We start from the raw sequence: 23,290 nt of genomic DNA on the forward strand, positions 1-23,290 counted from the left end.
TATGCTACATTAGAACCTGTCGTGCTTTCTGTGACAAAGTGCTGGCGTTTGGAAACTTTCGATATCAAAGACTAATCAATACTGATTTTTTCAAAGGGTTTTAGATTCGTGAAATCTAAAAAAAGATAAAAGATCAAAATAGATTTTCAGGACATTTGTGGTTTCTTGATCTAGCATGACACATTGTTCTAATTCATGATTTCTATATTTCGCAGGCACATCAGTGCATGTGAGGCATATTCTAGTTGCATTATGATAAAAATAAATACATCAAATGTTTTAGGGCAGAAGTAAGTAAGAAAAAGTATTATGAAATCATGTGTATGAGTGTTAATGTTAATGGAGATTGTACCTGTTTTAAGTTCTCTCCTGATGTAAAAGCTTCAAAATATAAAGTTTGTGTTTTATAATTTTTTAAAATCATTTTTGTTATGACAATGGAGTGTGCATCGTGCAGTGATGGTACAAACCAGTAGTTGCGTATGATGACGCACAATCAATCATTCCATGCATTGTCTGTGATACACACGTTAATCAGCTCTTACGACACACAGAGGCAACACGTAAATAATTCTTAGGTTTTTACTTTGCCTTCTAAGGATGAACGAAGCAGAAGTAATTGAAAGTTAGAATATGTGTTTTTCTCTCGTTGCAACAAAATCAGTAAACAGTGCATTTATAGCCAGAACAGCGACATCTGTGCCTTCAGAATGGGAAAAAATATCACTTAAACTTTGTGTGATTACAACTGTATCCATCAGCATTCGAGTATCTGTCTCTCTAAGTGTGCAATGTGCTAAGGCTGTTGTGTTCATTTGAGAAACACATATCATCTGAGCCATAAAGGATAACAAGTTGCCTCTGCGTTACCATGTTTTCAATGTGTTTTGCAAGGCATGTACTCACTTCAGTTTTGTTTTCATTAATCCTGAGAAACTGATTTGAGGCTACTGCTGTGGTACTCATGCCAAATGATCCACTCCATATGCTTTCTGCACGATAAATTGTCATGTCGTGATTTACAGGCAATGTACAATCTGGAAAACAGTGAACAATCACTTTTCAAAGAAGACACCTGTATCTTTGGCCCAGTCAAGACTCTTGGAGGAGGATGGATAAATAAGGGCAACTTTGACTCTCCGAATATTAAGACTGAACCTTGTTGTTACAAGTATATGTCAGGTCAAATGCGATTTAAAAACAAAATTGAATAGATCCCCTACATTAAAGGTTTTTAATAAATACCCACCTAATTACAGACAATCTTAAACTATTTTCTCTGTAGCTCTTGATATGCTTGTTTAACATATGTCAAAGCACACACGTCACAATGCACTAATGCAGAACGTTTCACTCTCACAAATATACAGGTACCCCGTGTTGAAATCCATTAAACATCCTATCATGAAAAAAAACACTAATTACCTACATCGGGTAAAAAGCTACCTCAGTTTGGTGGGTGTATTTGCTGTTCAACGCTGTACTTAGTCATGTTCCACCAATATGATGGCAGTCTGCACAAATCAAGTCTCAACATCATGAACATCGACCTATGCAATTGGGATACGATGACATACCATCAAGTCATCGAGGCTGACCATGCGATCCGTTTAGGCGCCTCTTACGAAATACAAAGGTTGCTGGGGACCAATTCAAACCTTGACCTTCATTGATTACGTCAGTGTGAAGTCACGTCATGAGTTGCTATACCTATGTACATGAGGTGTCATCTCAACGATCCTAAATTCAACAACAAAGGCTGTCTGCGTCGTACATGCCGTACTTCCTCGTTATATCAATATAGGTTCTATAATAGTTGTATTGACAGCGAACTGTAAACAGAGAGCGTATATATATATGTTTATTTCCAACATTCCAAGATATAAAGGCCTCTGGCCCAAAGTACAAATTTGGGTATAATACAAATTTGAACAATGTGAAATTGATTTATATCTGAATAATTATCAATGTTAAGTGTAACATTTTTGATAGGTCAGACAAACATTTAGTATATTGGAGTAGACATACTAGCAAATACGAACCTTTCTATACAGGGATTCTTGTGATACATGGAAGGTAAATAGCGGTGTCTAAGTTCTGAGTATATGCAGTGCACATGCGAAAACAGTGGTATTCATTTGCAACATAATTAAAATTAATTATTGGTATACAGTGACCCTATTGAGAAGAATTGTCTCTTAGAAGGTGAAATAAGTTTCAGAAATATACTACAGACGACATTTTATTATTGAGATATTTCCATGGCCTACGTTCAGTCAACGGATTGTCACACTGGACCTACTTGTCTCCTTTTCGTGGAAATGTTTGTTTGTTCTTTAACGCCGCACTTATATAATCCAGCTATAAGACGGCGGTCTGTATATATTCGAATATAGACAAGACAATCCAGTAATTGATATCATGACCATCGATCCACGCAATTGGTATACAATGACATGCATCAACCAAATCAGCGACCCTGACCACCCGATCCCGTCAGTCGCCTAAAATGACAAGCATGGGTTGCTGCAGATCAATTCTAACCCGGACCTTCATCGTGAAAGTGTATAAATAGCATATTTGCAAACATAAACGACTACCCTAGGCGTAAGATGAGTTTGTCCATGAACCACAAATCATACTGAGGTCAATTCTGAAATAACGAACAGCATCACTGACTTCTCTGTATATGTTGGAGTAATCGCAGTCAATAACCTGGCAGTGGGCACTAAGATCTGTGATGCACAATTTCGAATTTTTTTCCTTGTTGGTCCAAATAGAAAAAGTAGAACGTGAATTAATATGTCTCGCTGTGTGTCATATTGCGATACCAATAGTGTTTGTTTGTTTAGCACAATCGGCAGTATACTTTTGTGTATGTGTAGATTGAGGCAAACCTTTTCGTGGATCACAATAAACAGACTGCTGCTATGTCAGCTTCACTATGCATAGCGCTTTTATCCAACATAGCATTATTGTCTGTATAGCACACTTTCAAACCAAGATAGAGCTTGACATGTAGGCACGCTTAAGATAGTGCTGAAATCTGGAAATATTTCCTCAATACACGATAAACTTTCACCAGATATAAGTTTGTATAACTTTAATATTCAAGGGGAGTGGACTGCTTTTGCTGGTTTCAGGTCCCAGTAATTACCTTCAGGTTCACAAACAATTACCATTAAATGTCATTGTTCGGTTCCTCTATCCGATTTTGTCGTAATATAATCTGCCCCCATTAAATACCTAAGCATCATCAGCTCCACCCCACCCATCTCGAGCGTAGAGGTAATGGTCGTCCCTTAGACCAAAATACGAGTGGAGTGTATTAAGGCTAAAACATCCATCGCCCACGTGATGTTTCAGTGTTGTACTACAACAAAGGACACAGGCAACTCAGTCAGCGATTAAAATAAACCATTTAACTTTGATATGCACTTGCACGTTCACGGGTTTCACAAGTAGCGCATAAGTGATAGTACCAGAACCACGTCATGGTATATGTCACATGAAGTGGCACCAAAAATAGAAAGGCTGAATGTGACGTAAAGTTAAAATTAAAACTTTCAAATATTTTGCTTTTGTGAGGTAGACATATATAAGTCGCAATATCTACTTCAAACTCTATTGCAAGAGATATCAGTATCGGACGTCAGGTGAGTAATGAATGTTACAAGACGGGGCTGGGTGGGGGTTGGGGTGTGTGTGTGGTGGGGGGGGAGGGATGTTGTATGGAAAATAGATAATTATATTTGCAGCTTCAGCTACAAAACCAGATATATTTTTCTCATTAAAAAAATATGGGCGTGAACTTTTATTTAAACACATTGCAGCAATGTCATTATTGTGGCAGGCGATTTCTCTTCTTTAAAAGGTCTGAGGCTGAATTATTTTGTTCATGTATTTTCAAGGACAATTTTGATTTTCGATAAACTATAAAAACAGTTGCCTGTTTTAATATGTAGGATATCAGCACAGTGCAGTTACAGTAGTTTGTAATTATCATCAGTTTATACACACGACACTGTATAGTGGAAGGATGTCTTATTATAGTGTATTTTGCATATTTGTCTAGATATATTTTTATTGTACTGAGGTAGACATTATTCATAATAATTTGTAAACACCTGTACATTTGTAAAAGTTGGATATTTAAATAGGAACATATTGGACAATTCATTCTTAAGTTTATTTTCCTCTCAACATCCTTCATTCAATTTCGACATTGACCCAAGTGATGTTTCAAAAACCATTCAACAGCGCTACAATATATTTATCTTGCTATGTATATGTTTTCTATTGAATTGTTTTCTTGTTTCTCTATTGTGACTGAGATACAAATATGAAATTCTCTCACGCCTAACCTTTTGAGTATAATAGTATTTCTCCTATGCATATTTATACATGCATGTTCTTGTCGTTTAACTCTCACATAATATTATGAAGTACATTTTCATTGGCATATCCATGCAGTCAGCTGATTCATCCGACATACGTCATGAACAGGCCAAATGGTAAGTGACACATACAATTACACACTATTTAAGATACAATCGACGAGTAGAAGTTGTTTATTGTACAATAAAACAAAGTGCAGGGAGAATAAACCACGAGGGGCGCAACATTATGTACAGACTCTTTAAGGATGTTCATAAAATGTACAAGCTTAAAAAATATTTACCCAAATTTCAAGTTGGGTATTTCCCACATATTCTCACACCTTTCCTCCTCTGACAATTACACATTGACTGAAACAATATAAGTTGATACCCTATAAATGTTGATATCTTATTGTTCACGCCATCAGTGTTAAAAGTCAAGATTTCGTATCATATTTTCAACTCAAAATGCACTCACTGCAGTACGCGTTAAGGACATTTAATAAGGAACGTATATAACCAACACATGTAAAGAAGGACATAAAACCCGAAATAATATATTCAACATTTTTCCAGTTCAAGTGAGCGCACCATGGATTTGCCAGTCTGAATGGAAAGTTTCTTACTCCGTGTACGGTGACATATCATCAGCGTCGGCCAAGAAAGATGGGTAAAGATACAATTTTGAAATGAGTTCTGTGGTGCCTCTTCTCAATAGTTGAGTAGACAAGAAAAGGGAGCAGGTTGCATGAAAGAAAGGGAAAGGAGAATCCAAAGGCTTACATTAAAAGATAGAGGCTATTTCAGGTGTCAAGTGAAATATCGTGTTCTCTCATGAGTGACAGGGAAAAGGAGATATTTCACGAAACGTAACGTCTCCCTACCCAACACACAGGGGCGGTTAACCATCCTTAAAAAAAGTAGTTTCGTATTTGCAAAATCTTAAAAATATAAACAAAAATAACCAAACCATATTTAGGGTCACGAACATTTTGAAGCATACATATAGATTTGAATATATACCAAATCAACGTTAACAAAGAAATTCGTTTAAACTACGAAACCCCTGTCTGAAGCAGGGGCGGTCGGGTAGCCTAGTGGTTAAAGCGTTCGCTCGTCACGCCGAAGACCCGGGTTCGATTCCCGACATGGGTACAATGTGTGAAGCCCATTTCTGGTGTCCACCGCCGTGATATTGCTGGAATATTGCTAAAAGCGACGTTAAACCAAACTCAGTCACTCACTCACTCACTGTCTGAAGCAAAAGTATACACGCTGGCCAAGCACCAGAAAAAGCGCTTTACGAAAGAACATTCTCGATTGACGAGATAAATGAGAAAATCACAGTTGATAATGAAACATTTTCAAGAGTGCAGCAAACGGCATGGTGCGATGTTAACTTATGACCATATGTCATTACTTTGTCTTGTCAATGTGAAACTAACAAAAAATTTGAAGTCAACGGTTTCTGAACGGGCCAGACACTTTCGATAAAGGGAGACCATTTGAGGGGACGTCACTCTTGTGTGACAAAAGGTCCGTGAAAGTGTAATGTTCACTGCAGTGAAATATCAAGTGTTATGGTCACTGCAGTCCCAACTTTAGAACACTCAGTATTTAACACTGAAGTATATAATAAAATACGTTCTAACATACGTTTTGTTAGTGTTCTTATATTTCCCTTTCAGGTCAACGATAGTGTTTACGGCGAGAGCTGGTGACCGTTCTTACCATCACCAGTCGAATGTGATACACGACGATTTCAGCATCACACAAAGGGTAAGTTGCCAATTCACACTCTATTTGTATAGGGAAACATAACAGTTAAAGCTGACTGAATTTGACACCAGTAGGTCCTACTGTTACAGAGTTGCGACTCTTAGCAAATCCAGGCCCCCTGAATCCAGGCTCGAATCCTAGGTCCAAGTAGTCCTGAATATGATCCTGGGACTGCAGAACATTCAAATCGGTAAAACAACGTCCCTATTCATTTACATCGAAATTAATTTATGAAATGAACAAGTTATATTACTGTCGAATCGCGTTGGTGCGATCTTGGACGTGTCGAATTCCCGTTTCTCTCGAACTCATTGGAGTGACACAAGTACCCAAAGCATAACATTTCCCCGATGTCTCGAACCCCGGATAACTCGAACTGTTGTCCAGGTCCCCACGATTTCGACACAACGACGTTCGACCGTAAGTGGCTTATGTACTGATTGTCGTCTGGTTGCGCTTAGACATTCTGTATCCCAAAGTATTTTCTATTTCAGACAAGATCAGGCAACACTTACATAGTGAAGGTGCGATACGATGGCTCAAACCTGGAGAACTACTTCTGACCATGCTGATGCATGTTTTCTTTGTGAATACTCCGATCTGTGAACACACCCTGAAACTCAACGGATAAGAAAGATGACTTTAATGTCAGTTGTATCCCCATAATACATTAACCTTTGAAAGTTAAATGCAATCCCGGATATTGAGTTTTAACGTTTATTCTAATTGGATATCATGATATATTTGGGTATTATAATGTATGCCTCAACATTAGCCCCTATGAAAGTTTGAATTTATATTTTCACAGAGAATATTTATGCTTAAGTGGTATACAGTAGCCTCCAGTTTTCTATGATCAAATAATGATTGATGCCATTGTTTCAAAGATTTAAATTAGATCGTTTAATGTACGCAAAGAAATAAAAAGATCAGGAAAAAAATATAGGAAAGTGAGTTTTCTTATATGTGTTCTATGGGAAACAGTTCAGTTTCAGTTTCTTGTTGTTTAATGCCGCACTCAGCAATATTCCAGCTATATGACGACGGTCTGTAAATAATCGCGTCTGGACCAGACAATCCAGTGATTGACATTATGAACATCGATCGACGCAAATGGGATACGATGACATGTATCAACCAAGTCAGCGAGCCTGAACACCTGATCCCGTTAGTAGCCTCTTACGACAAGCATAGTCGCCTTTTACGGCAAGCATGGGTTGCTGATACCCATTCTACCCCGGATCTTCACGAGTCGGAATGGTTCAGACAAAATCATGGTGATGACACCAGGTGTTCGTGGAAAGGGTAAGCATGTCCCGCCCTACAGGGAGCATCCGCCAGTCACACAATTTGCACGTATGTGTCTGTTGCTCGACGCCGCACAGCAATACCCCGTGCCATATGACGGCGGCATGTCAAAATCCCAAGGAAGCCAAAATTAATAATTGAATAAAATGGTATTATTTTATGGTTTAATGGTCTACTTAATCAGCAGCAATCGATCATGTACTGAATTGAGACTTGACTTATTTCGAGTTCTCTCGTGATGTCCAAGCTTGAACGTAAAGAACATACGTTTTATAGTTTTTAAATACATAAAGGGTAGCACAGCGGAATTGTCGTGACAATACCAAACCTGTGGCTGTGTATGATGCGAGCGAAGTGAGGCACAATCAAGCGTTCCACACGTTGTCTTGATCCCCATGTTAGCCAGCTTGTACGTGCTGTATGGGCTACGAGGGACGTTCGGGGACTGGAATCAGTACTTAACATCATCGAAAGGAAATGTATTGTTTTGTGAGGTGGCTTCAACAGAACAACCATGTCTAGGATTGGCATTTGGAAGTTGGGAGAACATGAGTGAGTATGGTTTTACGCCGCTTTTAGCAATATTCCAGCAATATCACGGCGGGGGACACCAGAAATGGGCTTCACACATTGTACCCATGTCGGGAATCGAACCCGGGTCTTCGGCGTGACGAGCGAACGCTTTAACCACTGGGCTACCCGACCGCCCTGGGAGAACATGAACACATGATACTTCTTTACGGATAGCAACGTCTTTTATTCTTTGTACGACGTTTCGGAGCTACTTCTTGGTCCATCATCAGATCAGGTGAATGCCTAGTGCAGAGAGAGAGAGAGAGAGAGAGAGAGAGAGAGAGAGAGAGAGAGAGAGAGAGAGAGAGAGAGAGAGAGAGAGAGAGAGAGAGAGAGAGAGAGAGAGAGAGAGAGAGAGAGACTTCTATGCCGTCGGCTTCGTCATAATATTGTTGTCTTTGTACATTAATAATAATAATAACAAAGACTGAAAGAAGTTGCCATTCATAAAAGAGTGTCATGTATTCATCGCCAATCATATTGGAGAATCGAAATATTATGTACATATCAACATTTCAATACACAGGTAATATATACTTCCCCTTATGTACTGTCATGATAGATAGCAGATTTGACAATCAAAACGCCGAAGGACTGAAGATCTGTTTTGTTAACAACTAGATATAACAGTGCCTCAAATGAGTAGTATAGGTACACAACACAATATCATAATATCATATCATTGACCTGGTCGTGTGTCACCGCGTAGGTTGTAAGAATTGTTCGTGAAAATGTGTCTACACCTTCATTACAAACTACCGCTGTTGCCCGTACAAAAGTAAGTTAGTAGAAGCTGCCACAAGGCAGAACTGTCAACGTTCAAAATAGAACCAGGACGAATATTACTTGGACATATTTTAGGCTCTTACTTCTCGACCTACATTTATATATATTCATGAAAGCGTATATATCAGGTACACCTCCCCTTGTAACGCCGGGATACCTTAGTTATAATAGGAAGCCAGTACTCCAATGCTTGTCCAAATAGACACTTAAAGTCGATCGGAAGGCCATTGCAGGATTGTCGCTCGACGGATTTCACAACAGCAATCACTGGATTGTCTTGCCCAGCCTCGATCAGCTACAGCCAGCCGTAATATGGCTTGAATAGTGTTGACTATATGTATAAGACAACAAAGAGGCACACACATGAACTGGAAAAGTTGAGTTGTGACATGACAATTAACCCCTTATCACCGCCCACTGTACCCTTGTGAAGAAAAGGTTACAAGTAGTTCGATGGATATATGCGTGTCTCGGCTCAGAATTCTGGTATCGACATGTCACACCGACCTCCTGATAGTATTATGAGCAATATGTGTGTCATGGGAGCGTAGTCAGTTTCATCGCCATGAGCTGCGCATGCAAAACATGTTTACACTTTCTCTACCCGTGACAATACAAATATGTTTGCCAAACCTCGGTGCACTACCTACTTGTCCAAAAACTTGATTGTTGGTTCACCTTATCCTGGATGCTCAGTAGATTCCAACAATGGAACGATAAACCACACCTATCTCACTTTCGAATGCTTACTTGCAGGCCCATGAAGATCCGGGGTATATTTGGTCTTCAGCAACCAATGCTTGCCGTAAAAGGCAACTATGCTTGTCGAAAGAGGCGACTAACGGGATAGGGTGGGCAGACTCGCTGACTTTGTTGATGCATGTCATCGATCCCAGTTGTATGGATCGATGCTCATGATTTAAATTACTGCATTGTCTGCTCTAGACTCGATTATTTACAGACCGCTGTCATATAGCTGTAATATTGCTTAGTACGGCGTTAAACAGCAAACAAACCAAACCAAATCAAGCTTACTTGCAGCTCCTTATTTATATATCTTTTGAACCCAAATATTGAATGGCAGATTTCGACTTCCCTATCTATGTATGTTCCTGTGATCTTTCCTTTGTGGCTTCTGACCAGAGAGGGGAAAGTCGGTGGCTCAACCCTTAAAACGTCATACCAAAATACGTTAACAGATGGCATTAAGAAGATAAAACAAAAAGTGGCGACTCTTTAAGCATTACATGGGTGTCCAGATTTGTTACCATGATGTCTCCGTGAGCTAGCACTATACACTCCACACATCCAGTCATTTCTAAGCAGTCACACACTCACACTCACTATGTGCATAATGCTGCTATATAAACTAAAGAAACGATACCAACTTACTTTCAAAATTGTTTTTGACTAAGTGAATTGTCTAGTATGAAAACATGCCAATTCGTATTGCACATCCCAAACACAGCATATGTAGCAGGGCAGTGAATGAGCGATAAGCAAACACACGCTACGGGTGAGAGACGTTTATTCGGCCAATGGATTTGTCATTTATATCTAACTAGGATATACACCCCTGTGGGTGAGACTGGGGTGTCTTCCCGACTACCGCCGCAACTTATAATTCCGGATATCTGATTTTAGATGATTTCACCTGTCAACTTGTCTGTGCAAGAAATGTGTGCAGACTGAGAACATGCAGTGAGACAAAGGGTCAACTTTGAGGGTTAGCTTGGCCAATCAGTTGAGCACGTCATGGCTTGGGTTTGTTAAGGCTTACAACATGAAGGACATATTAACTACATTTAATCTATCTTAACTAATGATTTATGTTTCAAGTTGAACACTTAAAAGCAGATACTGAAGGTGAATAAAATAAATATGTACAATGTTGTATCTGTCACACACTTCCCCCCCTCGGTGAAATGACGTCCTCGTCATTTATTCTTTCCTGTGACCAGATCCAGTAGGGCATCAGAGAGACGTTTTGGCCGGCCCTCAAGCAATCCTTCCTCTATGAGAGAACTGAGATAGTTTGCTCGAGATAACCAATCTGGTTGAGTAACTGCTGAAAGAGCAAACTCACCACCGCTCATCCATTTTGGGGGTCTCCGCTCTCGAACAGACCTCCTTGGTTGAGGATTCGGTGGTACCGTTGGAATCGGTGCAGCAGTAAGTTCTCTGTCTGGTGGGACATCTACAGGTGGAACTGGAGGTTCTTCTGAAGGCTGTTCCTGTTGTTCAACATCTACAGTCTCATCCCTTCCATCAACTTCAGTGTTCTGGTCCTCACTCTCAACATCTTCGTTCGGCTTGTCTTCAGGTGGCCTGTCAGCTGGATAAAGAGCTGACCCTGCAGAGTCCGACTGATGAGTGGTGACTAACACCATATCTTCTCCATCTTCCAGTTCATCTTCATCATGTGAGATGCCTGTGGTGTCTTCTCTGGGTGTCTGGTTTACACACGTCCTTGGTCGAACTTTAGGTTGTGGTTGTGGAGACTTGATTTGTCTTGGTTTAGGCACTGGCGCTGTTTGGGGAAGGGAGCCGATGGGAAGCAGTAAATTCCTGTGCAAGGTTCTTGTCCGTCCGTGTCCATTCTCCTTAACAACGACAAATACTGGTATGGATGGATTTGGTTGGTCCAAGATGACATAAATACCTTCTTCCCATCTGTCTGCTAACTTGTGCCGGCCGTCAAAGGCAACCACCTTCACAAGTACTCTGTCTCCCTTTCTTGGTCCTGACCCCACTTCCATATCATAGTCTTTGTGGCTTGTTTCCTGGATTTCTTGGCACACTTTGGCATCAGTTCAGACAAAGGTCTTGCAATGCTAGAAAAGTCTTTCACAAACTTCCGGTAATAACCAGCAAATCCGAGAAACTTCCTAACTTCTTCAGGAGTTGATGGTGTAGGCCAGTTCTTTATCTTGTCAACCTTTTCTGGGTCTGCCTCGATGCCATTTGCAGAAACTATATAGCCAACATATCTCACCCGGCGCTTGAAGAATTTACACTTCTTTGGCGCGAGCTTCAGTCCACATTCCTGGAGTCTTCTGAAAACCATCTCTAGACGTTGAACATGTTCCTCATAAGTCTTGGAAATGATTATAAGGTCATCGAGGTAGATGAGGCAGATCTTCAGATGGAGTCCCTCGAGACACTGCTCCATAAGTCGCTGGTAAGTCGCTGAGGCATTGGAAAGACCAAATGGCATCCTGTTATATTCAAAGAAACCCAATGGTCCAACAGTAAAGGCAGTTCTTTCCTTATGGCTCTCCTCTATCTCAACCTGATGGTACCCGCTCTTCATATCCAAAACAGAGAAATAGGTCATGCCTCCTAAACAGTCTAACAGCTCCTCGATACGTGGTAAAGCATAAGAATCTTTGATGGTTCGGTTGTTAAGCTGTCTAAAATCTATACACATCCTTAAAGCTCCATTCTTCTTCCTAGCTAAGACAACATTGGATGCCCAAGGGCTATGTGAACTTCGGATGACTCCTGCAGACAAAAGTTGTTGTAAGTGACTTCGGACCTCATCAAACATGGCTGGTGGTATTCGACGATGTCTTTGCTTAAAAGGATGGTCATCTGTCAAATCAATCCGGTGTTGAACAGCTGATGAGTGCCCAAGATCCTCTTCATTCTTGGAAAAGATGTCCTTGAACTTCAAGATAACATCAAGGCCTTGTTCTATCTCTTGAGAAGTCAAACTCTCTTTCTCTATTTCCACTTGTTCCAATAGAGCTTTCTCATCTATAGGTCGACCAGATGGAGCATCCTGCAGAGTCACTGGTTGAAGTTCACAGAGTAAGGATCTGGGAGGTATAACTATGGTGCGGGTGGTGATATTGAAAACATGCACTTCGATGTCACCTGGGTTGTCCTTGTCATAAGTGATGACTGTTGGAGCTATGTCGACATCAGAAGGAATGGATGCCTGTGGAGTTGGTTGTAGAAGAGCACAAAGTCTAGATGTCCTCAATCCCTTGGTTACTTGACCCTTCACTACAACTCTACCATTAGCTGGGATCATGACATTTCTGTCTTCAGCGCTTCTCACAAGTCCAAGTCGCCACTTGTTCCATTCCAGTTCCTTTTCTCCAAGCACAATAGTCCTGTAGGTTAAATACCATGGGGTGTGCAATGGGGCCTTCTGTAGAAACCTAGTTCCATGCTGGTTCCGGCAATTGTCCAATAAGCAGTTCAAGATGTTAGTTCCTAGAAGTACTGGTACGCGGGCACTGTATCTGGTACTTGGTACTATAAGGAATAAACATGGAACAGCATCCACATCAACACCTCCTCCAGTGATGGATACATCCACTTTAATAAACCCCTTATATGGTAAAGTCTCGCCACCTGCACACTCAATGTCCAAAATATTACCGAGTGGCTCCAGTTCAATGTGCTGTAACTGTTCCTCATAAAAGGACTCAGATATGATGGACACTGTGGCTCCTGGGTCAAGTAAAGCTCGAACTGGCTTACCATCAAGCATGATGTTATCTTCATTTGTTTGACCAACTAATCCTTCAGGTATTCTGTTGGGGTTCTGAAGTAAGTCTAGTGGTGACCCCTGCCCATAGACCCTTGCCAGTTTAAAGGGCGACGAAGATGGTCCAGACGAACTCGACATCCAATGGCAATGTGTCCTGGGTAACCACATCTGAAGCATGTAACTTCCTGAGACCTAGTAGAATAAGGATAATCCTTCTCAGGTTGTGGTGGATACGGGTTCCTCTGTGCACCTATCTGAAAACCAGATGTAGGAAGTGTAGGTCCCTGTCCTCTATGGTTTACTCTTGTACCTCTGTAGTAAGGGTTTGCGGTAGCTCCAATACCTTGTGGTGCGTAGACGCTATCATCTGGTCCTTGATCCAAGCCGTGGGGTGAGAAGGGTCCATATGGGGTAGCTCCTTGGGGTGCAGCAATCACTTCCTGAGAGTTAAATGGCAGATTGCCTCGGCGTCTGCCCCTCTGTTGACTGGGGGTGATAGCCTGGTGCTGATAGGCATAGGCTGTCCCCTGTTGCTTGGTCGTCAGATCTGTAACCTGACTTTGCAAATGTTGGATAGCAGAAGTCAGACTATCAGTATCTTTCCTCGTCACTGTATCTGACTCGGAGGCCATCTTGGCAGTAGCAGTCCTATTCCTAGGTGATGGTGTTGGATCTCTTCCTTGCTTCATGTCATACTCGATCTCCCTCAGGGATATCCTGAGTCCATCAAAAGGGGAGACAGAATCAAACTTATGGCCGGACACATTCTTCAATGATGGCCTAAGACCACTCCACAACATATTCCTCAACATGTCATCCTGTTCTTGAAAAGGAATAGCGTGGTGATCCGTGACTTTGGAAAGCAAGTGTTCCAAACGGCATCCCCATGTAGCAACATCTTCAACTTCACCCTGGGAAGCGCTATAAAACTGAGCCAAGAGAGCTTCTCTGCGCTGAACAGTTCCATAAATACTGTAGAGTTTGTTCAGTAAATCCTGTATTGAAGCCTTGGATCCTAACCTCATTGCTACTCTAGCTGCCTCTCCCTTCAAGGAATGCCTGATGGCCTGATCCAAGACATCTGGTGTATAGATTGTTGACTTCAAGAGACAATCCACTTTGTAAGTCCAAAGGTCAAATGAGACATCCTTGCCCTGAAAATCGCCACTAAACAATGGCAGCTTAGGGAACTGATGGTACGCTACAGCTACGGGCTTAACATCCTGTGTCGATGGCTGAGTAGGATGAGCAGATGTCTCTTCATATTCCCCGGTAAGAGGGCCTTGGCGAGAATACATGTCCTTGATCCAGGCTTTAAAATCCTCAGGCGTGTCAGCCTTCGGTTGCATCCCCAACTTCTTAAAGAGTGTGGCCATGCCTTCCAGCTCCTCATCCTTGAACTCCATGGTTAAGGAATGCAGCAGAAGTAGGCAAAGAAAATAAACACAACTGCTCAAAAAGCAGACCATGTGCCAACGAGGTAAAGAGGGAATATCGAAGGGTACCAGGAAGTCAAATGAGTGAAACACTATTCGCGTGGTGAGTGTGTAGGAAGTACCAAGTGATATAGAGGGTCACACTGGCAGGTAACTATATGAGTATGACTAAGGACCCATGCACTGAACCATAAAATAAGCAATGTGATGCATGCTGCAATCGTGCAGAAATACAGCTATGGGAACGCAGAATAGAAAATATCTGCTGTACACGTGTGTAATGAAGCGGATAAGGCGAGTTCAAGTAAATTGCAGAGTACCTGTACCAACTACTAGGGCAAACAAAGACAAACAAGTGGAATGTCTAATTCAGACAACTAATACACAAACTAAGCTGAAAGGCAATTCCTCCCAGCATAGCACGTGTGAAGGCAAAGTGTAATAATAAACTCCCCCCAGAAAAGAGTGAGTGAGTTTGGTTTAAGACAGGTTTAAGGCAGGTTTAAACAGTATTCCCGTTATATCATGGCGTTCAAAAGAAAGAAACGCAACACAAGTGTACACAAGATAAGGTGTACATATACTTGAATATAATGCTAGGCATACGACAAATCCCAAGTTGAAAATACAATACTTACAAAGTGTATTGACAAACCAAGGAAGTGACTAAATACTAAATCTACAGACAACACAGAGGTAGAGGAAGGGGATGTTAGTAACAAAATGTGAAATGTTCAAAGAAAGTGCAAAAGTCTGTCGTCATACAGTCAGTAAATTAAGACATGTTTAGCTTACATGCTGTTTATGCAATTAAATTTTATTTGCTAACCTTTTATTTGATTAAACAAGGAGAAAAAGTAGAAATGAAATCAAGCCATTTTCATACACTCATACACACTGAGTACCGTTATATAAGTAAACTAACTAAAAGCTGATGGTAAACTAAATCAAAACTATACAAAAATAAACTAAGCTAAGCTAAACTTAAAAATACCAAACTAAACTTAACTAAACTAAACTAAACTAAACACATGACATAATAAAGAACCTGTAGCTACGTAAACAATGTTGGTACCAACAGGATAATGAGAAATAGCTGACAACGAAGTCTACTGTAATACAAAGCTTTGTACATGAACAAAATACAAAATATGTGACGTAAACAAAGTCACAGTTTACACAACTTAATTGAACTGGCGCCAGGTACAAAGTAAATTTAAAGTTAAATGCTAGTTAGCAAAGGATGTAACCTTTATACAATGCATTAATACATGATGGGGACTCATGTGATCAGAATATCCATGAATTGAATGGAATGTCCAAGCTGAATTAGCAATATCCAATACTGGAAAAGTTACAATAAACACACAAATGTCATGTGACAGTGTCCAAGGTCACACAAAGATCACTTCAAAGAAATCATCAAAAGTGGATGTTGCTGGCGATCTATGTCGTTCCTTCCATGGCGACTATAGTCCTCACTGGGGGCTCCATTTGTAGCAGGGCAGTGAATGAGCGATAAGCAAACACACGCTACGGGTGAGAGACGTTTATTCGGCCAATGGATTTGTCATTTATATCTAACTAGGATATACACCCCTGTGGGTGAGACTGGGGTGTCTTCCCGACTACCGCCGCAACTTATAATTCCGGATATCTGATTTTAGATGATTTCACCTGTCAACTTGTCTGTGCAGGAAATGTGTGCAGACTGAGAACATGCAGTGAGACAAAGGGTCAACTTTGAGGGTTAGCTTGGCCAATCAGTTGAGCGCGTCATGGCTTGGGTTTGTTAAGGCTTACAACATGAAGGACATATTAACTACATTTAATCTATCTTAACTAATGATTTATGTTTAAAGTTGAACACTTAAAAGCAGATACTGAAGGTGAATAAAATAAATATGTACAATGTTGTATCTGTCACACATAGTCGATAAAAAATACCGGGAACACGTGATAACTTCCGGGAAAAAACGTAGATTTCGTGAAAGTGACATTTCCCTCTCTAGCATGTTCTGCACGTGCATAAAAACTGTATAAAACGGCTGATCAGACACGTTGATATCACAGCAACAAACAGAACACAAGATATGCCACGTTTGACAGCCATCGAGAGAGAGAGCCGTTGGAATGGTCCAACAAGGAGCGTCACACGTCGACGTCGCCAGAAGGTTGGGCTGCGCACGCATCACTATCACCAGGTTGATGCAGCGGTTACGTCAGGCCCAGGAGTGGAAGACCACGTGTAACCACGCCCCGTGAAGATCATTACATCCGGGTATTACACCTGAGGAACCGCACCGTAACAGCGACGTCCACTGCGGCTACAGCACTGGGACACAGGATCAGTCGACAGACCGTCTACAGGAGACTACGGCAGTATGGTATCCGGCCACGTCATCCCTACCGCGGACCGCTCCTGACGCCTCGACACCGGAACAACAGACTGATCTGGGCCAGGCGAGTTCGACGTTGGCAACGGCGGGACTGGGCACGTGTTATGTTCTCTGATGAGAGCAGATTCCTCATCTTCAGAAACGATGGACGGCAGCTTGTATACCGACGATTTGGTGAACGTTTGGCGCCTAACTGTATGCAACAGGTCCGGCCTTTTGGAGGTGGAGGGTTAATGGTTTGGGGTGGCATATGTGGTGACGTCAAAATGATGCTTGTCGTAATTCGTGGACACCTGAATGCACAGCGTTATCTTGATGACATCCTATGGCCTGTTGTGGTGCCCTGTATTCAGCAACAGCCTCGTGGACTCCTTTTCCAACATGACAATGCAAGGCCACACACAGCAAGATTGACACAGAACTTCCTTGCCAACGCCAACGTACAGGTTTTGCCATGGCCCGCATGTTCACCGGACATGAATCCCACCGAGCACTTATGGGACCACCTCGATCGGCAAATCCGACGTCGCCGTGTTCCTCCAGTCAACGTCCAGGACTTCGAACGATGTCTCCTCGAGGAATGGCAACGCATCACTCCCAACGTCATCAGTCCGTAACGAAATGTTCGTTTTTCGACCCCACCAATCTTTAAAGGCTTGTCATATTGGTTGTACAGATTTTATTGAAATGAAATTTTTGTACAGATGTTGTGAAAGGATTTCTCAAAAGCATAACACCAATCCTAAACTTCTGCATTGTTTAGTTTTTCTTCTATGTCGTTGCAAACAGGTGGTATTGTTTCTTTTGGACACTAGTTTAGGTTTTGAAAAAAGGATTGTGATGGTTTCATGTGATGGTTGACAAAAGAGTAACAAAGACCACATAATTACATTAAAGACAAAGCTGTCTTCCAATGCCATTCAGGCTATAATCAGGTTAAATTGTTATGTTGTGATGAACAGAAATATCATTAAATTTCTTGCAACTACTGACGCATGTTGAGACGTCTACACGGTCCATATGCATCTATCCCACCTCGAGTTTAAATTGGAAACGGGGAATATTATGTTTACGTGTCGATAATAAGTATAATTTAAGGTCAAAGCTACTTATTGTGGTAATCGAAAAAAACACAACAATATTTTTAAGACTTACCGCAGTGAGTATACAACCATAATATGGCATCTTTATTTGCAGTGAAATCAAAATGGTTCCGAAATACTTTATCAAGTGTTTTTGTATATGAGGGATTGTGAAAACTAAAGTGAAAACAATGAAAAACAAATCATTTCATAAAAAAATGAATTCAAATAGCAATGAAACAGGGCAAAGAGACGGTCTATTCAACGAGCCAGAAAACCTATTTTGATATTAAATACAAAAGCTAAACAAACAAAAGATCATTTTACTGTACACGACCCAATGGTATTAAACGAACATGGCAAAGGAAAAATTAAATGTACCCCTTATTTACAATTGTTGTACCACGAATAAAACGTGTCCTATCGTAAAGAAACCATCCCATTTAATGCATCTCAGCTACACACGCTTCAGACAAACGGAACCCTATACCTGTACCGATCGTACATCCACAAACACCATCAAATGAACAAACACTCATGAAAAACCTTTGTAGCTTAGACATTTAGAATAAAGCTAACTGTAAGAGACACCTTTCCCAACGTCAAAGACAAAATGACTGTTTTATCACTAAGAACACATAGGAAGCGGGTCCAAGTAAAACGATTCCATTGGTCGTGAAGGGCAAAAAACAGCGGTGAAAGGAATGGATCAGTGAAAATCATGGTGATGACACCAGGTGTTGGTCGAAAGGGTAAGCATGTCCGGGATTGCGGTTGCACCCGTCAGCGTTTGTTGCCCGACGCCGCACAGCAGTACACTTGCTGTGTGATAGCGGCATGTAAAGAAACCCTCTCAAGTGATGTACCAGAAATTCAGTCAAGCGATAGTGTATTTACTGATTGTGTTGAGACTAAAAACGACATGTTTATTTTAAATGACGACAGGTTGTACAAGTAGAGAGATGCTGCTGATTGAAGGTAAAGAAAAAACGGTTAAGAAATATATTCGTTTTGCAACACAGTGTGTGTGTGTGTGTGTGTGTGTGGGGGGGGGGGGGGGGGGGTTGGAGGGAGGGCAGTTTTAATGTTTGGGCATTTAGAATAAAGCTAGCTGTAACACAACTTCTGTATTAACTCAAAGGGGCATTTTTAATGTTGGGTTCAAAACAATTCTCATGAGCTTATGATGGAATTCGGGGACTTGGTCCACCGGCAGGTACATCTGATGAAAGAACATTGGGCGTTCTGCCCCAGGCTCGCACCCATTGACCCCAAGCACGGAGGTAAAAGAATGACGTCACGCTAAAAATAGCTTACCAGCGTAGTACATTACAGGTTGTGTTGCAATCTGGGAAAACCCTGGCTTAAGATAGACCAACGGTTATACATTCAAACATAGCCTAATCAGTATAATTAAAACTATACAAAAGTATGTATGAAATTCCTTTAAAATAGAAAGGGTGCAATGTTGTCAGTTCTTCTATGTTTACATTAGTTGCATAGGTAAAAGAAGAATTGTTTTGTTACTGTAAACACGAGGACGAACTAGGTCACATAACAGTCTTCTCCACTGAAAGCAAATAGTTGTGTAAACAAACCTACGAGGAAGGCAGTCCTCTGTATCCACGGGTTAACATAAACACACAAGCACGTTTGTTATTGAAGGTAACCTAGGCCCGTCTCTGTAGTTTTGATAGGCTATGAAGTGGATAAACATATAAGCTCTATTTACATCGTGTGGGCTTCATTTCACGTGTAACCATGCCTGCTGACGGATGGAAAGCATATTTGTCTAGTATTTATTTGAATCCCAAACACCCAGCCTCCTTTTCTGGGCCTGTTAAGTTGTATCACATTGTGAAAAAGGAGGGGAAATTTGATATTAGTTTGCATCACATAAAGAAGTGGTTGACATCCCAAGATGCCTTTTCGCTTCAGCGACCTTTAAGATACAAGTTCAAGCGGAACAGAGTGGTGGCTTCAGGCCTCAATGCTCGATGGGATATTGACTTGGCTGATGTATCTAATATAGCCTCGGACAATGACGGTGTGAAATACTTACTCATAGCTATAAATGTATTTACACGTTTTCTGTGGGTTGAGCCCCTTAAAAATAAAACACCGGATGCGGTCATTAAGGCCTTGAAGAAGATATTTTCCCGCGCTACCCTGCCACAAATTATACGATCAGACAAAGGTCGAGAATTTGAAAATAAGAAAATGAGGTCTTATTTAAGAAACAAGGGCATCACTTACTATGCCACACAGAATGAAACCAAGGCTTCTTATGCCGAGAGAGTGATACGGACCCTCAAGACCACGATGTACAGATATTTCACCTACAAACAAACGTATCATTATTTGGATATTTTACAAGACCTCGTCCGGGATTATAACCACAGACCTCACAGATCATTGAATGAAAGATCACCCTCAAATATTAATCAAACGAATGAAGCTCTGGTATGGAAAGAACAATACATTGACACTTTGACGAGACCAGTCAAATCGAAAGCTGAAATCAAAAAGAAGTACATGAAGAAACCCTTTAAATTTAAAGTGGGCGATCAAGTGAGACTCTCTCATTTGAGACATACATTTCAAAGAGACTATCAAGAAAAATGGACTGAGGAAATCTTTATTATCAGAAGAAGGTTCTATCGTGATGGTATGCCTATCTATCTGTTGAAAGATATGGCTGATGATCCGGTTCACAGTTGGATCCCAGAAACTGATCTTCAGAGTATATAAGGGTCTTCCTCTTATTCCAGTGTCAGTTGCATTTCTATCGTCATGGAGTCCACATCGTGTCCTGATTGTGGGAGACAGTTCTCTAGAAATGATAATATGCATAGACATAGGAGACAGATGCATTCATATCCTCCTCCTCCTGGAACCTCACCTCCTCCTCCTCTTCCTCCTCCTCCTCCTCCTCTGGGAACCTCACCTCCTCCTCCTCCTCCTCCTCCTCCCACGTCTCCCCCTCCTCCACCTCCTCCAGCACTAAAAGAACAGTTCTACTTTACCATTCCATCCAATACTGTGGTGGTGGGTCCAAGTGGAAGTGGCAAGACTATGTTTGTGTACAACATTTTACTACAGAATCGCATCCAACCTGTACCCAATAACATTATCTGGTGTTATATGGAGTGGCAGCCTCTGTATCAGATAATCAGTGAACAGTTACCCTATGTGACGTTTGTGAAGGGGATTCCTTACAACCTGCACGAGGATAACTATCTGGATGCACGGAATAACAACATGATTGTACTGGATGACCTCATGTCAGAGGCTAAAGATGATAAACGCATCTCCCAACTGTTCACCCGAACCTCTCACCATAAGAATGTCATTATTTTCTTACTGTTACAAAATCTGTTTCCCAGAGGTAAGGAGTCACGTGACATTGCTTTGAATTCTCATTACGTGACACTGTTTAATTCCCCTGTGGACAGACATCAAGTCAACTTGTTTGCCAGGCGCATCTATCCAAACAATGCTGTTCAGTTTATGTCTGTGTATAAAGAAGCTGTTGAAAAACCCTATGGCAATCTGACAATCGACTTGCGTCCTACTACCTTGGAATCAGGAAGACTACAACCTAATGTACTTGAAACAGTCATCACCCCACGGCCAATAAAAGAGGAGCAGGCTGTCAATCATTATCATTTGAAGCCAGACACCAGAAGAAATCACATCTCAGAAGTAGCCGCTCCAGTGGACAGTGAATCAGAGGACGACACTAGTGATACAACTATGCCTTCCTGTGACGAGTGTGGTATTGTGTTTGAAAATAATCATGACCTTCAGCGTCATGTCAGATCATGGTGCCCTGAGAATGGAGGGGGATCCCTAAGGAAACGAGTTAAAATGGAGACAGCTGATGAAAGCGATGTTCTACAGCCTACAATGACCTCTAAATTCAGTGATGCTGATAAAGAGTGGGAGGTGAAAGGCTTAGAATACATGTGGAAACACACTCTAAAGCACTGTCAAGACGATGTCTTTAAGAAGAAAGAGGAGTATGAAGATCAGGGGAAAAGTGAGAGATGGATTGAAAACAAGCTCAAGAAATGCTGGGAAGCTACCTTTCTAGATCGAATGTCAACAGCTATCCGATATGTGAGTTACTTTGGATATGGACCCCTCTTCAAGCCTATCCTGGAGAAAGTGAGAGCTATGGATCCCGATATTGATTCCAAAGGATTGTCTGCTAAAATCAACAAGTGGATGAAACCTGTTGTCAAAGACATTCTGTCTCATGTAGATCTTTCTGAGGCTGAAGATCTAGAGCGTGAACAGTCAGATGTTGATGATGATGATGACACAGACACTGAATAATCACTCCATGTACATTTTTACTGTTATTGTCTTAATGTTTGATTTTTGTGTTTTAATGAAATAAACCGTGTGTTAACAGTTTTACATTTCTGTCTGTTTTTCATTGGTAATTACATCAATCCTTGTGGTGAAACTGATACAGAATAGCTGTAGGATTATCATTGCAGTAAGAAATTCCCTCAGCAAGTGTTCAACAACAACAAAAATAACAGAGCATCGACGTTTAATGTGTGTATTTATTCACATATAAGTCATTCAAAGGTGATACAACTGTACAACAAGCAACATAATGTTTTAATCACATAAAGTCCATAGACCCTCAGTAGTACAGTAAACGTTACCTTCCCCAGTTGCAATAAAACTATGTACTGTGTCAACATTGCTGTGAATGCTGTAACTGGGGGAAATGGTTCAGGTATTTACACTCGGTATTTACAACTGTGAGGTGACTGAATAATACCTCATAACAAATACATATGAAAGTTTAATTACATATGACATGCATACAGATATAGATAAAATATAGGAAACATTTTACCAGGGATCGTTATATACAAACATACAATACAAGAACACTGAAGGCATGAAATGGTTCTTATGTAGTTAAAACACTTTACACATTGGTAGAAGGAATTTTATAGTGTCCATGAGCTAACGTATGAATCTTATCTTTCAAAACAAATCTTTTACCATCAACTCCACA

General features: G+C 41.0%; 1 protein-coding gene and 2 long non-coding RNA genes across 3 annotated transcripts in view; 2 read left to right on the forward strand and 1 right to left on the reverse strand.

Moving 5' to 3' along the window:
* Positions 1-23,290, forward strand: part of LOC139441573 (uncharacterized) — a 395,726-nt gene that overhangs the window by 352,925 nt on the left and 19,511 nt on the right. The gene's annotated exons all lie outside the window — the stretch shown is intronic.
* LOC139441608 (uncharacterized) lies at positions 3,557-6,152 on the forward strand. Its single transcript, XR_011651635.1, has 4 exons — positions 3,557-3,656; positions 4,474-4,514; positions 4,956-5,049; positions 6,068-6,152. It is a non-coding gene; the product is annotated as an uncharacterized lncRNA (long non-coding RNA).
* Positions 13,395-14,798, reverse strand: LOC139441567 (uncharacterized). Its single transcript, XM_071222385.1, has one exon. The coding sequence runs from the start codon at positions 14,796-14,798 to the stop codon at positions 13,395-13,397; it is 1,404 nt and encodes a 467-aa protein (XP_071078486.1).

The sequence above is a fragment of the Haliotis cracherodii genome, unplaced genomic scaffold, assembly GCF_022045235.1.
Source record: "Haliotis cracherodii isolate W230 unplaced genomic scaffold, xgHalCrac1.p SCAF_41, whole genome shotgun sequence".
Lineage (NCBI taxonomy): Eukaryota > Metazoa > Mollusca > Gastropoda > Lepetellida > Haliotidae > Haliotis > Haliotis cracherodii.